Here is a 20,142-nt window from a genome sequence, read left to right as displayed (position 1 = left end):
TTGGAAAAGACCTTTAAGATCATCCAGTCCAACCATTAACCTACACCACCAAATCCACACTAAACCAATCAAGGGTAGACTAGACTAAACCATGTCCCGAAGTGCCACGTCTACCCGTTTTTTGAACACTTCCAGGGATGGGGACTCCACCTCCTCTCTGGGCAGCCTGTTCCAATGCTTGACTACTTTTTCCGTGAAGAAATTTCTCCTAATTTCCAGCCTAAACCTCCCCTGGCGCAGCTTGAGCCCATTTCCTCTTGTTCTATTGCTAACTACATGGGAGAAGAGACCAACACCCACCTCACTAGAACCTCCTTTCAGGTCGTTGTAGAGAGCGATAAGGTCTCCCCTCAGCCTCCGCTTCTCTAGGCTAAACAACCCCAGTTCCCTCAGCCGCTCAGTCACTACAAAGGACAGTGTAAGTACACACAAATAGGTCTACAAGGGATCTAGACTGATCAGCATAATAAGCAGTCACACACAGATTCCAACTCAATCTCTACACAGCATCTGGCAGTAGCAAAACGAATGCACTTAGTTTAATAAATTGTATTTAGACAGGGAAGGGTCTGAACAAAACAGAAAATGACAGAAGTTGACCACATCCTGACTAATTTATAGTTTTGGCAGCTAAGAACACTTGAAACTACCATATGATATACATTTATGTATTTGTATTAGATATTATTACACATGCATAGCTGGATTAGTTAAATTCAAAGCATGTACAGTTTTGAATGAGGTCTCTGAACAATTTCTAGGAAGTGAAAGGTCACTGCTACCCAAGCTCTACAGCGCTGCCTTACTAATTAACATTATGATGCTCAAAGACACATACAAAATCCTTACCTTTTGGTTTTTACATATTACTATTGTATCACGACAAACTCATCACATCAGCAAAAATAAAGTTCATTATTTTTCACAGCAAGATATCAGTCAGTTTAAAACTGATTTCGTTACTGGATTTCTTTAAAATATTCCTATATTTTGTTTTCTTTATAAAACAATTGAACTTTTTCTTCCCCCCACAACAGCATCTCCCACAGCAGCAATATTACAAATCCTGTGTGTTCTCAAGCACAGGCAGATGACCACCATACTACTCAGGATCATGTAAGAAGACATAGAGCGATCATCTTAAGCATCCATTATTAATCACAGTAGAAGTTGATATGCCAAATAAAAACAGATCATTTATTTACTTCTCTCAATAGCTTCATATTCCCCCAAAACATAAAACTGTTGTTTTACTTAGGTAACTAGTAACTGCCAAAATACTATCTTGGGCTGACCTAGTCAGATCATATAAGCCATTTCATGCTCCAGCAAATAAATTCCACGCCCCCCAAGACCTAATCTTTTCTTTCTGCTAATTATGAGGGTGTTTTTTTCCTGTAATCCTTACTTTTCAACAAAGTTGGCATTTGTCTCCCTGTGAATAAGCCCATCACTTTGTTTAAAAACAAAACAAACCCCTCCATACAAGACTGAATGTACTCTGACTTCATGCATGGGCTTTATTAAACTAGGCTTCCAGAGAGTAAAAAAAAAAACCACCCCACCCCCCCCAAGAAAAACCCACTTCTAAAATTTTTGCAAATCCTTTATTTGCTAGAATTGTCAGTTTTGTCCATTTACAGTATCCTTCCCCTCCCCACTTTTCTAAGTCGTTTATCAATATAGCGCATGGTCTTAACTTTGAACCACAAACCCTGACACTGGAATTGTGGCCTAGACCTAATTTATATTTCTGGGCATATTTGTGTTAGATAAACAATTCAATAAAAATAAGTATCATTACATTTATTCCCCTTTTAAAGGACGCTTGAAAATATTTCACATTTCATTCTGGAAAGAGAACATCATTAATTTTATTTTCCTCCAGTAAAACAGGAGACAGGAAGTTTTAGGAAAAGAAATGCAAAGTTAGACACTGAAGATTCTCCCCAAAAAGTTAGTTTCCTAAAAAGTTCTCTAGATATTTGCTACAGATACATCCTTTTGATTCTAGAAAGGAAGTTCATACATATTACACATGCTTATAAAGCTATCGCTGCAAAAACTGGCAACTGTTATCCAGACATAATCACATTTCTTCTAAGATGTATGGCCTCTTTTGCAAACTACTCTTTAAATCACACCTGGAACTGCATTTAAGCAGTATTTCAAATGAAGTGCAAATGCCACAAATACAGGAATTTAGCCTATCCTTTTGTTTTATTGGTCCCACAGTAGATTAACACTTTCTTCCCATCGTGGTCAAGAACTACTGCTCTACAGGGAAGGGAGAATCATAAAAGCTTTTATCATCGTCAAAAGTGATGCTAACTTGCCTCTTACACAGTTAAAAGTTCTAAGAATTCAATGCCAACAATGCAGTTGCCGTTATACGATCAACTATAAAATTTCTGTCCTTGTACAAACTCCATACAATCTCAGTGATCATAACAGGGTAAGTTACAAAAACTGTAATCATAAGTAATTTTTGCCTGAAGTAGTCATGTAATAACCATTACAGAAAAGCTAGCAAGTGCATCTACATGTATATAATGTTATGTATAAAAAGGCAATATTTTATTATAGTAATTCATGCATTTTTGGAAGGTATCTGTATACATTTATACATTTTATTCTTTGTTATTCATACAGAAGTTTCTAAACACTCAAGTTCAATAAAAAGGTCTCTGTGCTTATTGCATAAAAATTGCCACGCTGGATGCAAATTCAGCTACTGCCATAAAATCTTAAGCAGGAGATTAAAAAAGCAATGCAAACCCCAGCAGCGCTTGGGGGCTCCTGAACGCTTTTATTATTGTTGGAAATTCAGGTACAGAAGATATTTTCATTGGCCTTGTATCATTCACATCAAAACACGTTAAACTTGCATGCTAACATGATAATGTTCTAGCACAATTCAAAGCTAAAAACAACATGGCTATAAAAGGGGACCCCTTCATTACAAAATGGAGGGTCTGGGGAGAATGGCATTTTGTACAGGGAGCCTTTATGTCTTCTATTCTCTACCCCACTACCTTTTTCTTCATGCACAGGGAAGATCATTACCATAGCTGCACAACCTTTTAAAATAGACGGACAGAAGAAAATAACAAAAAGAGCGAATATCAAGAAACATTTCTCAAAGTGATGCCCCAAACACCCATATTTGAAACTGTAAGGTTTTCAGTTACAACAAAAAAACAGAAGTGTACGGAAGAATTAAAATAAGGGCATTCAAAAACATACAGTCAGTATACATGACACCCTTGTCCAAGCTAATACAGTAACATGAAAGGGACAAACTGGTGAATAACCCCCAAACAGATGTACTCCTGAAACACAGCAGGCAGCAGTTAGTGAACGTGCCAAGTTACAATTGCTTAAAACAGATACACAGAAGGCCCTGAAAGGGAAAGCTCCTAGCACACCTGGATTGATTTGGGAAGCTGCAACCAGGTCCCTCAGCGCACAAAGGTTACCTTGTAGGATGAAGAGGAATGACTAGCTGATCCTACCTTGCCCGAATCAAAAAATACAGCGCTAGTCACCTCGGAACAGGCAGAGAGGTGGGAACGGGGGCTGAGACCTCTGCCAGAAAAGTCAACGCCGTGCAGCCAGCGAAGCAAGAACGCCTCAGGCTCCGTATTACCCGGGGGGCCGGCTAAAGCGGAGCCCGACACCCGACAGACCTGACCCGGAGGCAGGAAGGGGGCGCTCGGGGCGCGGGCAACGGGCGCCAGGAGAGCTAGGCCCGGCTGCCGGGGACGAGCGTCGGCGGAGGTCGTTAGCAACCGACAAAGGAGGCCGAGCCGCACGGGAAGGCGGCCTGGGCCCTCTGCCCGACCAGGGCTTCGTCCCTAAGCCCCAGCACCAAGGACGCAGCCCCGAGCGACGTCCTCCCCGCCCGCTCCCACCTCTTCGCCGCCCCCCCACCCTCAACAGCCTCTCTCGGCCGCTGAGGCCCAGGCCGCCCCTCCCTCCCGCAAGCCGGCGGCCTGCGGCGCCCCATCGCCCTCCCTCGCCACGACCCCGCACTCACAACTCGTTCTTGCCCCCTTTCTCCCAGTTCTTTATCCACTCGGCAGGGAGCAGCGCCGCCATCTTCCCCGTGTGGCGCCGAGAGCCCGGATGGTGGAGCCGCGGGCCCGGGTCAGAGGGGACGCAACGGCCCGCGAGGAACGACGGGACGCGGACGCGCCGTACCCTGGGAGACGGCGCGCGCCGTTCCATCGCGCCTGCGCGGTAACGCGCCCTGGCCCTGGCCCCGCCCTCCGCCGCGCGCCGCCGGGCCCGCCGCCCCCCGCTTCGCCGTCGCCGCCCCTAAGTACCGCGGCGGGCCCGGCCCCGGCCCCGGGCCCGGCCCTCGCCCCCCTCACGGCCGGGCTGTGCCCCGCAGGCCGCCCGACGCCGCGGCCGGCCAGCCAGCGCCCGGCAGGGCCGCCCCCGCAGCCGTCGGCCCAAGTGGGGCCAGGCCAGGCTGCGGCTGAGGTCCCTGTGGGTTGGGGGAACCTCCCCGTAACGTGTAGTGGGAGGCTGAGCGTAGGGCCGGGGGCGAGCTCGCTTCACCAAGTGTGGAAAACTACTGCTAGCGAGGGGTTTTACGTAAAAAAAACATAGCTCGGGAAACACACCGAGGTAGCTGGAGCTAGGTGTTAACACAGATGAGTTTAATGCGTATGTGACACAAAGAACTGTATTGGAATCCATCAGAAGAATGTTGACAGGTAAAAACCGTTCTGTTCTCAGATTTTGAGCTCACAATTCAGATCCCAGCATCACCATTTGAAAACAGCAAGGGTTTTTCCTTTTTTTTTAAAAAAAGCAGATTCTGTGACGGGAATAAAGCTCTGCTCTTCGCCAAAACGGTGTGGTGCTTTGCATCACCGTGCCCCAAAAACCGCAAAACTGTCAGCTGTGTGTACCTCCGTGGCTGGAGAGATTCCATTTGCGGCGGAAAGAACAGGGAGCGCAAGCAGACAGCCCGCGCGTGTCCTCTGTTGATCCACCACCCCTCTGATAAAGCAAAGCTGAAAACAGAGAAACTCTTTTTGGATGTTGCCTTCCATGGAAGCAACTTCTTCCTCTAATTCACAGTGACCCCAAGCCAGGCAGCGTGTAAGTTGCGCGTAGCTTCGTGCGGATGCGTGAGCAACCACCGTGCAAGCAGCAGAGCCAACGTTGGACTCACCGATCGACAGAGAGCTAACACACCAAAGGAGAATTTAAAGAAAAAAATGTAAGAGCAATAGAGAAGATGGTATGATGTTCAGAACATTGCGCACCTGAATTTCATGTGGCCCTCAACTAGTCCTTCAGGGTATTTTGATTTGTTGCTCAAGTTCTGCGTATTTGAAAAGCATTAAGCAAAACAGTGCGTGGCGTGGGTGTGCACACACATGTATTCGGTTCTGAATTTGTGGAAGTGCGAAAAATACAACCCTAGTCGTTCAAAATTCAGAGACCCCTGTCCATGATGATGAACTACCTCAGCATCCCTTGTGAACCGTATTACAAGATGAAGAGGTTTTATCTTTCAAAATAAAAAGTAGATTTGCTTCATCTTTTGTCACAGCATTTTTACCAATAAATTATGAACTTAGATTTTCAATTGTGATTTAGGTAGTATTTTGAAAATTAAAACATTTTGCATTACCCCCTGACAAGTTAGTATTATTTTAATAAATTATGGGATTTATTAAATTCATTAAGTTAGTACATTCAGAAAATTCAGTAAATTCTTCTTATAAAAATTGTAAAAAAAAAGTTTTATGTAAAAGTTATTATGAAAATTCTGAACTGTCTCTAATTATATGTTAAACTTTCTTGGACATTTTTAACACGGTCACACTAATGTAACATCTCTGTGACATAATTTTTTATGAAATAAGATACAGTATTGAACCCTAAACCTGCAAGTACACATTTCTTTAAATGATTATATCACAGTATTTATTCTATTACAGCCTCCAATAGAAATTCAGAGTATCAGTGATAACATTGTACTATGTTTAAAACTTGATCATTTTGCAGATGGTACATCCTCTTGATTACGAATATAAACACGACAAACAACTATATGGATGTTGTCTTCTGGTTATCATCGCTAGTACATGCGCCCATTTTATTACATGTTATTCATCTCCGTAAGTCTCTCCAAGATGTTCTTAATTTCCTTCAGTTGCTAATCAGGATATATGAGTTAAGAAATATTTCATTTGGTCAGGCGGCATATGGTTTTAGTCTTTTCAGAAATTCATCTTGCTTGTCAAGAAGTCTTTATTTCATCTGCCTTCTCAGTCTGGTACATGCTTCCTCCTCTATTGAAGTGTAAATCATTTCACAAATGTGATGAAACTGAAGAAAATTGAGAATTTGAAATTAAAAAAAAAAAATGATGAGGCCTAAGTGCACTTGTGCCTGCTTCAGTGCTATCCCTGTTGTGGTTTCTCTGCTGCACGCTGTATTCTCCATGTTTAACGGAAACAGACAGCTTGCAAGCACTTTGTGTAAAAGTGTTGTTCTAATTTGAAAATAGCCCTGGTCAGAAAGTCTGTAGAGTTTCAGCAAATCCATGTAACTGCTGACTGAGAGAGGGAATAGTGGTGTTTTAATTATTATTCACAGCCAGTCCCTGTGCAAGCTGTATACTACACAGAATGCTGTTGTTCTGCATCTGTATGTACAACACCTACTACAAAGGCAACCATTACAGCCCCTAAACTCTGCAGTAACACGAGTGATAAAGAAGGAGACAGATTCTCTGCCTCCAGTACTTAGATTTTAAATTAGATACAAATTGCATTTCAGGCATATAGTATGTGGTGTGATAAAAGATAAGGTCAGTTTAAAAGTGCCTAATATATTTATGATGGGTTATTTTTTAAAGTTTCATGAAATAAATATATTTAAAACGGACGTGTGAATGATAAGAGGCACGGAATTGCAAGCCTAAGAAATAACATGAGAAGGTATTACAAGAGTGCAATAGGTGTATTTGGAAGATAAGCCTAAGAGACGCATAAACAGAAAACAAGAAGCTAGCAAAAGGTATTAGGAACAAGGATTTATGTAGGCGCAGAGCTATGCAAGGTCTGAATGTGAACATGTGAAATTTTTCCTTCACAATGAGGATGAAAAGACACTTGTGGAGAAATACAGAAGAATAAAGCCATCAAGTCATTGCAGGACCAAAAGGTTAGATCCCAAGTTTATTCAAGGAAACTAAACCACTTCTCTTGTGAAGTATATTGGGAACAGGCTGGAACAGGCTGAAGATAAAGGGAGCTATTACATGCAGTGTAGGAATATGTGACAGAAACAATTTGAAAATCTAGTTGAGCATAGCCTGATAATAATAGCTATCAAATCTATGAGAATCATCTACTTTTGCTTGCTATGTTTCTTGCTAGAAGATACTCACTTCAATAATAAAGGTCATTGCTTATGAGTTCTAAGTGTAGGAAAAGTCATTTCAGGTCAATATAGAAACTTCATGTGTCTTTTTGTTATAACACAGGGATGTTTGTATCTTCATATGCTAATGCAAACAACATGACAGCAGTGTCATAACTATCAATTGCAAAACTCCAGCTTCTCTTTTACTTGTACTTTGTAATTCAACAATGTAACAAGCTAACAGAGACAAATTAAAGTATTGTAAACTGAAATATGGGCTTACATAATTGAATTGGGTTTTAAAGTGGACAAATTACTCAGCTGTAGAAAAAGAGACAAATGTTCAGTGTTGCACCTTCTTGCAAAATACTGACTGCTTCTGCAAATGCTTGGATCCCTCGACCATCATTGAGAGCAATTTCACTAAAAATACTGTCTTCCTTCTCTCTTGGCCAGAGCTACAAACTTCTTTTTAAAGATCCTGTATGGGTTTTTTTTAAATGTTGACTTCATACTGTGCCAATACAGTGCAATGCCAATTTTTACTGTTTCAAATTCTGTGGATTTTTGTAGCAAATGCCTGTGGTCTGGGTTGTGACAGCAGCAGGGTGCCATGTAGCCGTAATAAAGAAGTAGTATTCGATAATGTTCACATTTTAGTTAGCAACCACAGTAATTAATGACACGAGCAGATTTTCAAATGTGTTAAAGATGCAGTTGGGACCATAAAAGGATTTTGCAAAAAGTAGGTCAGATGCCTGGCTCCCATGGCTTTCAGTGGGTCTCTCAGAACTACCTGGTTTTAGTACGTTTGTCTCACAGGCACTGGGCTGCAAATTTAAACCTACAAATATATTTGGATATCTGAATCTTAGAATATATGCATTTAAAATATCATTAAAGTGTGATACAGCTTTTAAAGGATGAGAGTTTTAAGTGGTTTCGTGGTTTCTAAAGCTTCACAAAGTGAATGTCACTGAAAGGAATTTTAGAAAACCTGTAAGTGTTGTAGATCCACCATTCAACAGTGACTCAGTAAAAGAGTATTTTGTTATTGTGAGGGTTGGGCTATTAATTAAATAGCTTACTAAATACTTAAATAATTAGGCTTGGGATTAAAGTACAGTCAATTACTGTCAAACAATTTTACCAAGTCAGCATTACTACATTTTCGATATTGTCTACACGTTTCATTTATACTAACTAAATGGTATAGTGAAATTGTGGTGAATGGTACAACTTTTACAGTAAATGAAATGCATTAGCTGTGGGTGCTGATATGCTGCAATTCTTTTGTGTGGTAGATACTTTGTAAGTTATTTACAATCCATTTAGAGCCTATTCTTGTGAACTTTTATGCTGCTGAGTAATTTTACCTGCCTAGACTTGCACAGACTAGACATGAATAAAGTTTTCCTCTTATATAAAGGTTTGCAAAGTCATGTCCTAATATATTAAATTTTTTCATATGTAAATATATTGATTTGTAGCTCAGAATGATTTACATTTTTCAACACACTGCAGTTCTCTGTTCCAAATGATTCTTTTCAGATTTTTGATAAAAGGGTTTTTTATATAATACTAAATTACTAAATTACTAAATATTACTAAATATTACTAAAAATTACTAAAAATTACTAAATATACTAAAATACTATAATACTAAATAAGCACAGGTAATGAAACAGTTTTCTTAGAAGTCCACATGAAGTCTTTTCTCAGAAATTATCATCAAATGAAGGACTATATACTTTCAATTTCATATTTAGAACTACAGCATAACAAAAAATGAATGAAAAGCATATATGAAAGTATAACTATGAATTAAATATACTTGGGTTTTAGAGATATATTTGTTCTAGACTCAATTTACTTGCCATTTTTCCATTAACTTTACTGACACAGTTTAAGATAGATATGAGGAGGAGAAAAACATATACATCTTTTTAAAGGACCTAAATGAAGTTATTTAGCACTTGGCTAAAATGTATTTTAGATACATTTTAGAAATTTTCTTGCAGATAGTTTAGCTATTACACATTTCCTATTAGCTATTATATATAAAAATATATATTTTTATATCAGCCATTTACATTTTTTATGTTTTTTACAGTCAAGAATCATTTTAGGCTGGAAGGGTCTTCTGGTGGTCACCTGCTCCGAAGCCCTGCTTGAAGCAGGGCCTAAAAAGTTCAGTCAGGTTGCTGAGCGTCTTGTCTCACAGAGTTGTGCATACTTTCAAGGAGATGATTTCACTGTCCCATTGTTTGAGCGCCAAAGAATTTTTTCCTTAAGTCAAACTGGAATTTTCTTTGCTACAACCTGTGTCCATTCTGAGAAGAGTCTGATTCCACAATATTTCTATAGCACTATAGAAAGCATTTAGTGATAGGATTTATATAAAATATGCTCTATTTAATAAAGATGCATGACATATAACCTCTAAAACAGTCATACATTTTAATAAGTTAATACAGGCAAAGCAAAATATTTTGAAAATAAGTATGTACCAATTCCTCTTCAGATTAAGATATTATTGACACAGAGTAGTCTTCACTCCTAGGCTGTAAAATCATATTTAATTTTGTCTTATCCTCGCTTATGTGGTGGACATCTTTCTTAGTACCACCTGGTGTTAGCTGAATTGTGAGGAATTCCTAAGTTAAAAAGTAAGATCTATATTTTAGTTCCATAAACCAGCCTTTATAGTTTATTCTCCATCTTTTCATGAGGCTTTTGTGTCCTAGAAAAAGTGTCATGGACATCCTAAGATTCCTATAAATGAGTCAGGGAGCTTTGTTAAAAGCTAGGACGGCTTTTTGTTTCCTTCTGTTATTTCTAGATGTTGACATTTACCTTCCTAAATATTGGGATAAAATAAAATTTTGAAAAGAGGAAAAAATGATGATGACTGCAAAGGCACAGTATATGTCATCCTGCAGTGTTAAGTCACCTACTGTGCTTCCTGCCTGAATAAAGAAGCAATCTGAATGCTTTGTCCCAACTATATTGAAGAAAATGCCTGTGTTGGGCACTATGGTAACAGCTGGATAGCAGTAGGAAGTTATTTAGCTTAACACTAAATACAAGGTTTTCAAAGCTGTAGTATATTATCCAGCAAATACATAGTTAGAAAAAAAATAGTGTGAATTTAATCTTATAAAAATATATTTATTCTTGGTTTGCTAAATAAATACTACAGACGCCGATTAGGAGATCTGGAAATGTACAAAAGCAGAAGAAATAAAAATGGCCAACAGCTCATTTCCTCTGTGTTAACCCACTCCATGAATTTGTGTGACAAGGCACAACTTTATTATCTGCTCTGAGGGGTAAACAACTGAGTGATTTACTTTTCTTGCATAGACATTTAAGAATGACTGTTTGGAATAAAGTGGCCTTTATTACTTGGCTTTTATAGCATGTCCATGTAAGAATTAATTGCTCTAGATTCCTGATTTTTTTTTTTAAAATCAGTCATTGTTTGGCGATTGCTCCTGTTTTTTTTCTGGGGACATTTCCTAAATTCTTACGCAGAAGAAAAAGGGTAGAAAGAAGGCGTGCTTCCACATTTTCCAGATGATTTCCATTTGGTAAATGCTGTTTAGGCAAGTAAGAATCCTACAGATTATCTAGTACCAGCTGTTTCTATTCAGCTGGGCAACTGAAAGGAGAAACATTCTCACATAGTGATTGTCTAACAGATCTTACAACTTTGTGGGTTTTTTCATAGCTAAACTCAGTGTCACTTCATCATCCTGAGCTACAAAATGTACCAGATTTAATTAAGATCAGTGGATGTGGCGGAACACGCTGATTGGGAAAGGTCTGCATGTTTTCAGCTCGCAGAAAGCAGGGTTGTTTCAGTAAAAGTTGTTTGTTTTTTTGCCTTTCTTGCCCACTTTCCAACACAGGCAAGAGCCAGCTGTAGATTTAGGTTCCATTTCCAAACCCTGTTAGCCTGGAAGTCTTCTGGTCAAGGTGTTGGAACGGTTGCATTATTCTTCTTAACTTGTCGGTTCTGTGTATGTTCACGCACCTGCTGTTGAAGAATGGAAGGCAGAAAGACTAATTAAGCTCTTCCACACAATGCATGTGAAGAAGGGGCTTTGTTAAAATGGTGCTGGGAGCAATGCCTGGAGCAATGCAATTGAAACAGTGTTTGGTAGGCAGCAGACCAGTTATTTGCTTGATGATATATTTCACTTTACTTCAATATGTATTTCTTTCTTATCAGAGTGTACAGCTCTAAAGAATGCTGTTCGTTTTTTTCTGATTAGCATGAACAAGGAAAGACAAAAAGACCCCCCAAAACCCCTGGTTCAGCAATGGCTTTGAACAACGGAGAAATCTACAAATACAGGAAAAAAGAGGATTGTGTCTTTAAACACAGTCTCACCAGATGGCAAAATATTAGTGCAAGAAGTGGGGATCTGCAAGTCAGTTACTGCTGGGATTTGTCTGAAGGATGGAGATGAGCTGTTCTAAGGGGCTTTGCTCCCAGCCTGTGCTGGAACCATTGCGTGGATGATTCCTGTTTGCTTGCTCTGAAGAATGAAGGCAGAATGAAAAACTAATAAATGAGTTAGGAAACATTTTGTCTTCCAGTACATACACCTTGCTAGCAAGTGCTGTATCAAGGTCAGTTATGGGAATCTCAAGATAATAGTATGTAAAGTGTGAAAATATGGGAAAAAATAGGAATTTTGCACGTTTTGTAAGCTGCGCAGTGACAGTATCACTGGCAATGCAATTTAGAGTCTTGCAGCATTACGTCACTCCACTAATGCAGAAAAGCAGGTACAACTTGTAAAGCAGGTATTCCTGAACTCACAGTTTATCACTCACTCCTCATTTGTCTAATAGCTGGATATTCTTTAGGATGGGCCTGTATCATTACACCTCTTGGACTACATACATCCCACAGAAAATGGTATTTGACTTTCTGCACTCTGCTGACAAAATCCCTTTGCTAACTTCAGCCCATAATTAGCCTGCAGTCACGTGTACGAAGGGTCTGGCATAGCAGCTCCACGGCAGCGACTGTTCAGCAGCGGGAGAGCCAGGCAGCCCATGCTGGTGTCCAAACCGCTCCGCAGCATGTGCTTACAGTTTGTGCTCCTGCCCCTCTCCTCTGGGATGTGTCCGGAGAAGCCCCAGATGACTGGAGCATCTGTGGAGGGTTGGCTGGGTGCTGGTGATGCAGGAAGCATAGGGAGCCAAAGTTTGCAACAACAGTCGCTGCTTATCAGTGGGTGGGCAGTAACTGCAGCTTGCCAGAGCTGACTGGCGTGGCTGTTATTGAAGTTTGCAGGCACTTAACCCCATGGCATATGTGAGAAAACAAGTTTGAACACCAACGGTACCTCGTGCTAGTTTATTGTGAGAGGTAAGGGTAGTAGTGCATTGAGAAAATATGAAGGTTTCAAGGCAAAACCTAAGTTTGATAAGTCAAACTCTTATCAACATGGTCCAAACCCTCATTTGGGTTGCGTACCCCAGATACCAGGTATGTTAAAATGAAAGTGTCTGTGGCTAATGATAATCATGTAAGAGAAAACCTGAACCCCCACCTAAACTTGGGGTTTGCAGACTGTTAGGAGTCAAAGAAGCTATTTCTGAAACTGCCAGTCCTGATTCCTCATTCTTGATCTCAACCTGGAATGCAGTCTGGTGGCACTTTGTCCATCATTCTCTGTTCTGCTGCTGCTTCTCCTTCTGTAGCTTTGATTCTGAGTGAGTCCAAACTTGGAATATACTTGATTATATACACCTGCCTTTTACATGTGAAGAATATAATTTTTAACCTTCTACTTAAGCAGCGATATAAAGCATTTAAGCACTACAGAAAAGTTTGCCCAGCTAAGATTTGGGTGGTCATCTTGCGTTTCCCCCATACAAAATAATTCTCAGATATCATCAACGGGATGCGGGGAAAACAAGTGACCAAAGTGATCCGTTAAAAGGGACAAGTTTGTTAACCATAGCATTCCTCTTCACTCCCCGCTGCCTCTTTTCTCCCATCAAGATAACATGTGGAAGCATGCAGGGAATAGGGAAGCATTGCTTTGAACTAGGCATTTTTCTACTGATTATATCACTGACTTATATAGTACCTGCTTGCCAGCATTAATATTCCAGCACAAAGGAATTATGCATAGAAAACCATGCATGCGGTCGTATGCCGCATGCTTGCTAAGTCCAAAGTCCCAGCTCTAGATAATTACTTACTGCATTAATCAGTTCAAACAGAACTAAAATAAACCATTAGTTGCATGTTTACCATTTTCCTCTTCGTTTGGCATTTCTCTTTGCTTGTCTGCTCAGTGAGTTGTGAAAGAAAGTAAACACTCAGTGTTTGTCCCTGATTTGATACCACATGCAAGTGAACTTAGAAGTAGTTTCAACTAGCAGTATACCAAGACATCAAAAGAAGATTGGGTTTTTCCATGCTCAAATGCTAACTTTTCCACAGGGCGTATATTATTGGGTTCAGTACTGCCGCCATTATTTGAGGCTTTTAATTTTAATGAGAAGGTATTTTATTGCATTGTCTGATCAGCAATAGATTTGGGAGTTATAGGAAAGTTTGTCATGCCTAAGATTTTATTGCTGAAATTGAAAAGGCTTATCATGTTTTTTCAACTTTTCCATTTTCTGTACTATGATGATACCTCTAATTATCTCTAACTTCCCTCTGGACTTTTCCACTACCTCCACCAAAATGTAATGAGAATGATGTTTATCACCTGCTTGCAATGAAAGGAACTGAAGAATGTGCTGTAATAGTAAGTGCGGTGGATAAAGGGAACGGGTGTCATACTCTTTTGGAAAAGAGAATCAGATTTTATTTTCTGTGGACCAGCGTAAAAATGCAAGGCTTTCCTATTCCCATCAAATGACTGCATCTCTTCTTCCAATGGTAGCAAGAACACTGGATGTAATTCAAGGGGAAAACACAGCTTTCAGGCATCTGTTACTTATCAGTTATTTTACTTTCTATTGTCATATTCATGTGAAAATATGCCTAGTTAAGGCACTGTTTTGTCATTTTTCCGTGTTTGATTTTCTTTCTCTGCTGCACCTCTGAAATTCCAGCTCTGAATTGCATAGCTTTTTTCACTCTGTTCATTAACCTGATAGTAATGGACTGATGAATGAGTCAATGAGATTAGTAGGAAATAAGAAATCACATTAATCTCCTAGGGTATATATCAATAAACACAGTTTCCCATATGAACCTCTGTGACTCATGACCCCTTACTGACTAAACAGTTTGTGTCAAAGAACTGTTTGCTAAGTCCAGTTTATATTTATCTGACTCAAACAGCTTGGAACTGATTGGCATTTTTAACACGATTGTGTAAAGAAAGTTTCAGTGAGATTATACTTTTGGAATGATCTGATTTTTCAGTTTTATATGATTTGTTATATTTTTGAATCATGGACTCATAGAAGAATTCAAGTTGGAAAGGATCTCAGGAGGCAATCTAATCCAACCTCCTGCAGGGTCAGCCATGAGGTCAGATCAAGTCACCCCAGGGCTTTATCCAGTCTGCTCATGAAGCCCTCCAAAGATGGGGACTGCTTGACTGTCCTCATGGTTGAAAAGCTTTTGCTTATAGCCACTCAGAACCTCTTCTTTCCATTTAGACACGCTGTCCGTTGCCCTTCCACCACAGACCACTGTGAAGAGCCTGCCTCCATCTTCTCGGTAGCCCCCTTATAAATACAGGAAGGTTGCTGTTAGGTCCTCCGAAGTCCTATCTTCTCCAGGCTGACCAAGTCCTCCCTCTTCCCTTGGCCACCGCTGACCATCCTGGTGGTCCTGGAGTGCTGATCTCACCCCAGCTGATCAGCATTTTTCTTGTACTGGGGTTCCTAAAACTGGATGCAGTATTCTAGATGTGCTCTAATGAGTGCTGAGTGAAGGGGGTAATGACTGCCCTTGATCAGCAGGTCCTGTGCTCCTGCTCATACCGTCCACCATGCTACTGGCCGCCTTTGCTGCCAGGGCACACTGCTGGTTCATCTCTACCAAGATCCCCAGGACCTTTGCCGCAGAGCTGCTCCCCAGGCAGCCGGTCCCCAGCGGTTATCATTGCAAGAGGTTATTCCTTTCCAGACGCAGGAGTTTGCATTTGTCCTTGTTGAATTTCACAAAATTTTCTATAATTTAATTAAAATTCTCCATGTTACTTCAACATAGGTATTTAAAGATTTGGAATAATAATTAAAAAAAAAATCTTTAACTGTCATAGAAATTTTAGTAGAAGGTACATTAAATTGATCTCAAAAATGTTACCAACTCCTCCCCCGGAAGGATGTTAAAAGATCATCTTTGCATGAAACAATTTGAAACATTTGGAAATTGTCCAATTTGAAAATTGTCCAAGCTACAAAATGTTCGTGTTTCACAAAAAAAACCCCAAACCAAAACAAAACCCACAAACAAACTCCCCAAACCCCCTAAGCAGAATGATATTGGCATCTCTTTGACTTAGCAGAAAATCCCCCCAAATCCACCTATTGGACTTCCTTTAGTCAGACATATGCAGTGGTTGGAAGCTCCCCTTTACGCCTCCAAGTACCGCCCCTTCATTAAGCAAATGTGCCTTTTCAAATGAGCTGCAGCCAAAACCGCCATTCCCAGACACTTCAGATTCCCAAGTTGACTTGTGCTTACTTTTTTAAATGACATTTTTAATGAAGAACAGCAGTTTAAATCAACCCTATGTAATAATATATAAAGTAAGTTACTTCCCAGAGTAGAAGAAACAAATATGATTCCAGCGTGCTGTGCAGTACTGGGCTTGGGAGAACAGTGTGTAAACTATCCCCATGTATGCTATATAGCATCTACTTTTCAAGATAACTGGCTTGTTTCTTTGCTTATAGCATAAATTACATGGGCTGAAAAAAATACACTACAGTATATCATGCAGGGACACAGCACTACAGAAACCATGTTGTGCACATGCATTTGTACACTTCTGCACAGTAAGATGATTTTCGATATCCATTGATTATAATTTAATGAAGCATATAAATCAGATTGAGAGAGGCATTTCTTTATCTCACTAAAGGTTCTTTTCATCTCTGAAAAATTTCAGTTCTTTTTTTCTGTTTATTGGAGAATAAAATACAAGACGAAGACAAAGATACTCAAAGTATGGAATTGCTCTGTGGTCATTGAAGGTCCATAATGTAGAGGCTACAAGTCCTTCCACAAAAAAGCAGGCAGGAAAGCTCAGTGAGGCTACATCTATATGAAGTCAGTAAACTAAATTTTTTGTTTGTTTTAATACAGCATACTCAACAAATTTCAGTAACAATTTTGTTCATTCCATTTCAAATGACAGAGGTAATACAGCAAATACGAACATTTGTCTACATCCACTTTGTGTTGACAAAGATATTGCTTGAAATTTTCTTCAAAGTTTAATTACTTTCTGTAGCTCAGGTACCACTCTTGTACAATTCTATCTGCAATCAAAAGTACATTGAAGTAATAGAATTAATTTTAATGCTGTTGGGTCGCCAACATCATCGTGTTGGCTGTACAGTATGACTGTACTCTTTGGCTTACAGTTCCACTGACTGATTCAGAACTTTATTCAAACTGAACTTTAAGTTGGTTAAATTCAACAGAAAACAAAGAACTAGCTTGCTTAGAAAATAAATGTTTTATGAGCATTGCTGTCCTTATTGCCAATGTTTTTCTTTTCCATTATGTTTTCTTGTCTTCTAGTTCTTCTAGGTATTGGTGCTAGAGCTTTTTGGGGTTGTTTTACCAAAGTTTTCAAATCTGACATCAGAACCTGTAAGTGGGTCACCACAAAAGCACCTTGTGACCTTAAAAACAATACGCTTCATTTGGAAAAGTATCAAACCCTCAACAGAGCAATGGCCTTTGTGAAAACAATTGCTAATGAATGTATTAATAATGTGGTATGACAAGGACTGATAAGATTAAATATTCTTGTTCACATTGCAGCGTTAAGGTACAGACCTCTTACTGTGTCTGTCATATTATGCTGAAGATCCTTGAATAAATGATCTTGCTTTGGACTGACGTGAAATGAGTTTAGATTGATGTGACTGTCACTACTGCAATAGAGCTATTTCTTAGAGAGTGAAACAAGTACAGTTATCATCTCGGCATTTTTAGGCAACCAAATTCTGTCTCGCTTGCGCAAATATTGCCTATAATGCTCAAGCCTTTTACATTTTATTTTTTTCTCTTAAGGAAATAGAGAATACAAATGAAAAAAGAAAAATGGTATGTGCATACATTACAGAAGAGAGAGAGAGATTTAGACTATCTATTTGAGAGGTGTGTTTTAAAATTTCAGTCAGTTGTGCGTCAAAAGCGATTTGTTTCCATAGCACATTTCTTGAGGCCATCTTTGTTCACATTAAAGAACATCCCTGAAATATTTGAATAATATTTTTGTAGTATTTCCCTGAAAAATGGCCAGCATTTTCAGTACAGTTTTCTTGTTTAGAAATTACTCCATTTCTTGGTTTTACTCTATAGAGATACTCTGAAGCTTTCAAATTGAGAGAAATGCCAAATCCCTGAGAAATTGGCCCATGCATTACCAGTGAGGGACTGGAAAAGTTATTTATTCTCATGATGGAGTGAGGGCCATAGTAACCTCACCAGATGCCAGAAGTATGGAAACAAGTCTAAGGATACAACTACTTTTAAAAGCCACTGTGAAAGATTTTTTTTTTTTTTACTTTGCAGACCAACAAGTCTTAGAACTACAGGACTTAAGTTAGATTGTAAGCTAAGGAGGTGATTTTGCCTAAAGTTAATCAAGGGTGTAATCACATCTTTGCAGTACCAAATTACAAAAGTCTTATAGCACGGCAGTCAAACTGTTGTTTTCTTTAAGACAAATATTAACAAGAACCTATCTGTGGTAATATCTTTTCTGATAGCTTTTCATTAGTCTCAATGTTTTTCAAAAGTCTCAGGCCTTTTGAATTATTTTTCCTTTAGTTCAGGGAAATCTTTTGTTTATTTCTTATAGGCTCAGCATCACCATTAGGCTGCATCATTAAAAGTTACCTTTTAGGTGGTGGGCCATTCTTTTTTAAATTAAGAGCAAGTAGTATGTGGACTTGCACCCTATGTTATTGAGTATTGTTGTTGATTACTGAATATTCATGATGATTTTTTTCCAATAGACGAAAGGGAGTTTGTTGCTATTTGATTACTTATAGTAATGGAAATTACTATAGTTACTTATGATAAGTAGAAGCTTTGAATCCATTTGGGTTCTTAGTAGATGCTGGAGAACATAAAGTGAGAAATAATCCTTATCTGAAAGGGCTTTCAGTCTAAGGCCTGGAATCTGCAAACATTCTGGCACATTGTATAATTAGACTGCTTCTCCTGAAATTGTCCCAAACTATCTGCCACAAGTCTTTGGAGACATACGATTTGAAAAAAAGTAAGCCACTACTGATCATGTGCACAATGGGAAAACCAACAAAGTTTGAGAACATTACTCCAAGTAGCTGACTTTTCTTGAGGCTAGCAGGAAGCAGGTCCCCTACATAAAGCCAAGTATCTTGGCTGCATTAAGATTTGTTGGATCAATCATGAGGGCACCCGAGTTTCTAAAAAAGAGAAGAAGGGTAATGGAATGTTTTAATGTTGCACAACCACCATCTTAGTCTTGAAAATGATTAGATGATTTTGGCTATAACTACCAAAGAAAGTAGCCTGAGGTTTCTGTCTGATTTGCAAAATTCTAGTCCAAATAAATGAAATTTATAGTGACAACACAAATCCAAAGATTTTAAGAAAAAAAAAAAAAAGGCCAGTCCCTGGCAAACTTATTAATAAGTAGCACTACCTGCTTTGCTTTAATATCCCTATGATTTATAAGGAAAGATTAAAAAGCAATTATAATACAGCCCAAGCTGTACTGAGAGGTATTGCCGGTAGGCATCCCGCCTCTTCTGTGAGTACTCAGAAGGTGTCTGGTAGGTGATTTCTCAATTCCCTTATGCAGCCAGTGAAGAGGAGTCTAGATTTCAGAATAAGTAACTGCACTGTCATGTCATCTTTCAGCCCAGGTGGTTTTTAAGAACCGCACCTTATTCAGGCCAAACTGGTGGCTTTATTAGCGTCGGTCTCGTCAGCTGGCCGGCCACAGCATCCCCGGCTTCGCGCGGCCCCGCGGAGCAGCGGCGGCCGGGCCGCCTGGGAGCCCCGCGTTCAGCAGAGCTCAGGCGTAACGAGCCGTAATCGCGGGGACGAGGGGTGAGGGCGGGGAGAGCGCTGGGATCAGCACGCTCCAGAGCAGAAGCCGTCTGGAGAAGATGGTGTGAAATGAAGGGGCTGTTGGAGATGCTGAGGGAGGAGAGGGAGCCTCCGGCCCGGCCAGGCCGGCGCGGAGCCGGGGCGCGGTGCGAGCTGAGGCACTGAGCGGACGGAGAAGCGGCAGGAGCTGAGGCGCGGGGCTGAGGAGCGGGGCTGAGGAGCGGGGCTGAGGCGGCAGAAGGCGCGGGGCTGAGGCGGCTGAGGCGGCAGAAGGCGCGGGGCTGAGGCGGCTGAGGCGGCAGAAGGCGCGGGGCTGAGGCGGCTGAGGCGGCAGAAGGCGCGGGGCTGAGGCGGCTGAGGCGGCTGAGGCGGCAGAAGGCGCGGGGCTGAGGCGGCGGCCGCGGGAGGGCCCCCGGCGGGCGCTGCCGCCCTGCGCTCCCCGGCTGCTGCCGCTACGGGCCGCC

General features: G+C 40.4%; 1 protein-coding gene across 7 annotated transcripts in view; it reads right to left on the bottom strand.

Moving 5' to 3' along the window:
• The window catches only part of THOC2 (THO complex subunit 2), a 57,211-nt gene extending 52,981 nt beyond the window's left edge, over positions 1-4,230 (bottom strand). For 4 of the 7 annotated variants that reach the window (XR_012831611.1, XR_012831612.1, XR_012831613.1 and 1 more), the window contains exon 1: positions 4,040-4,127. Coding sequence is in view for 3 of the 7 variants with exons in the window: in XM_075720849.1 (XP_075576964.1) it covers positions 4,040-4,101 (62 nt within the window). In the remaining 4 variants the exon portion in view is untranslated. Of the gene's footprint in view, positions 1-4,039 lie in introns of all 7 variants that reach the window. The other 3 variants (XM_075720846.1, XM_075720847.1, XM_075720850.1) reach the window with 2 other exon arrangements.
• Positions 4,231-20,142: the final 15,912 nt, after the last annotated feature.

This window comes from Pelecanus crispus, chromosome 13 (assembly GCF_030463565.1).
Source record: "Pelecanus crispus isolate bPelCri1 chromosome 13, bPelCri1.pri, whole genome shotgun sequence".
In the NCBI taxonomy this organism is placed as follows: Eukaryota; Metazoa; Chordata; class Aves; order Pelecaniformes; family Pelecanidae; genus Pelecanus; species Pelecanus crispus.
The sequence above is the reverse complement of the archived record's forward strand: the minus strand, read 5'-3'. Positions and strand labels throughout refer to the sequence as shown.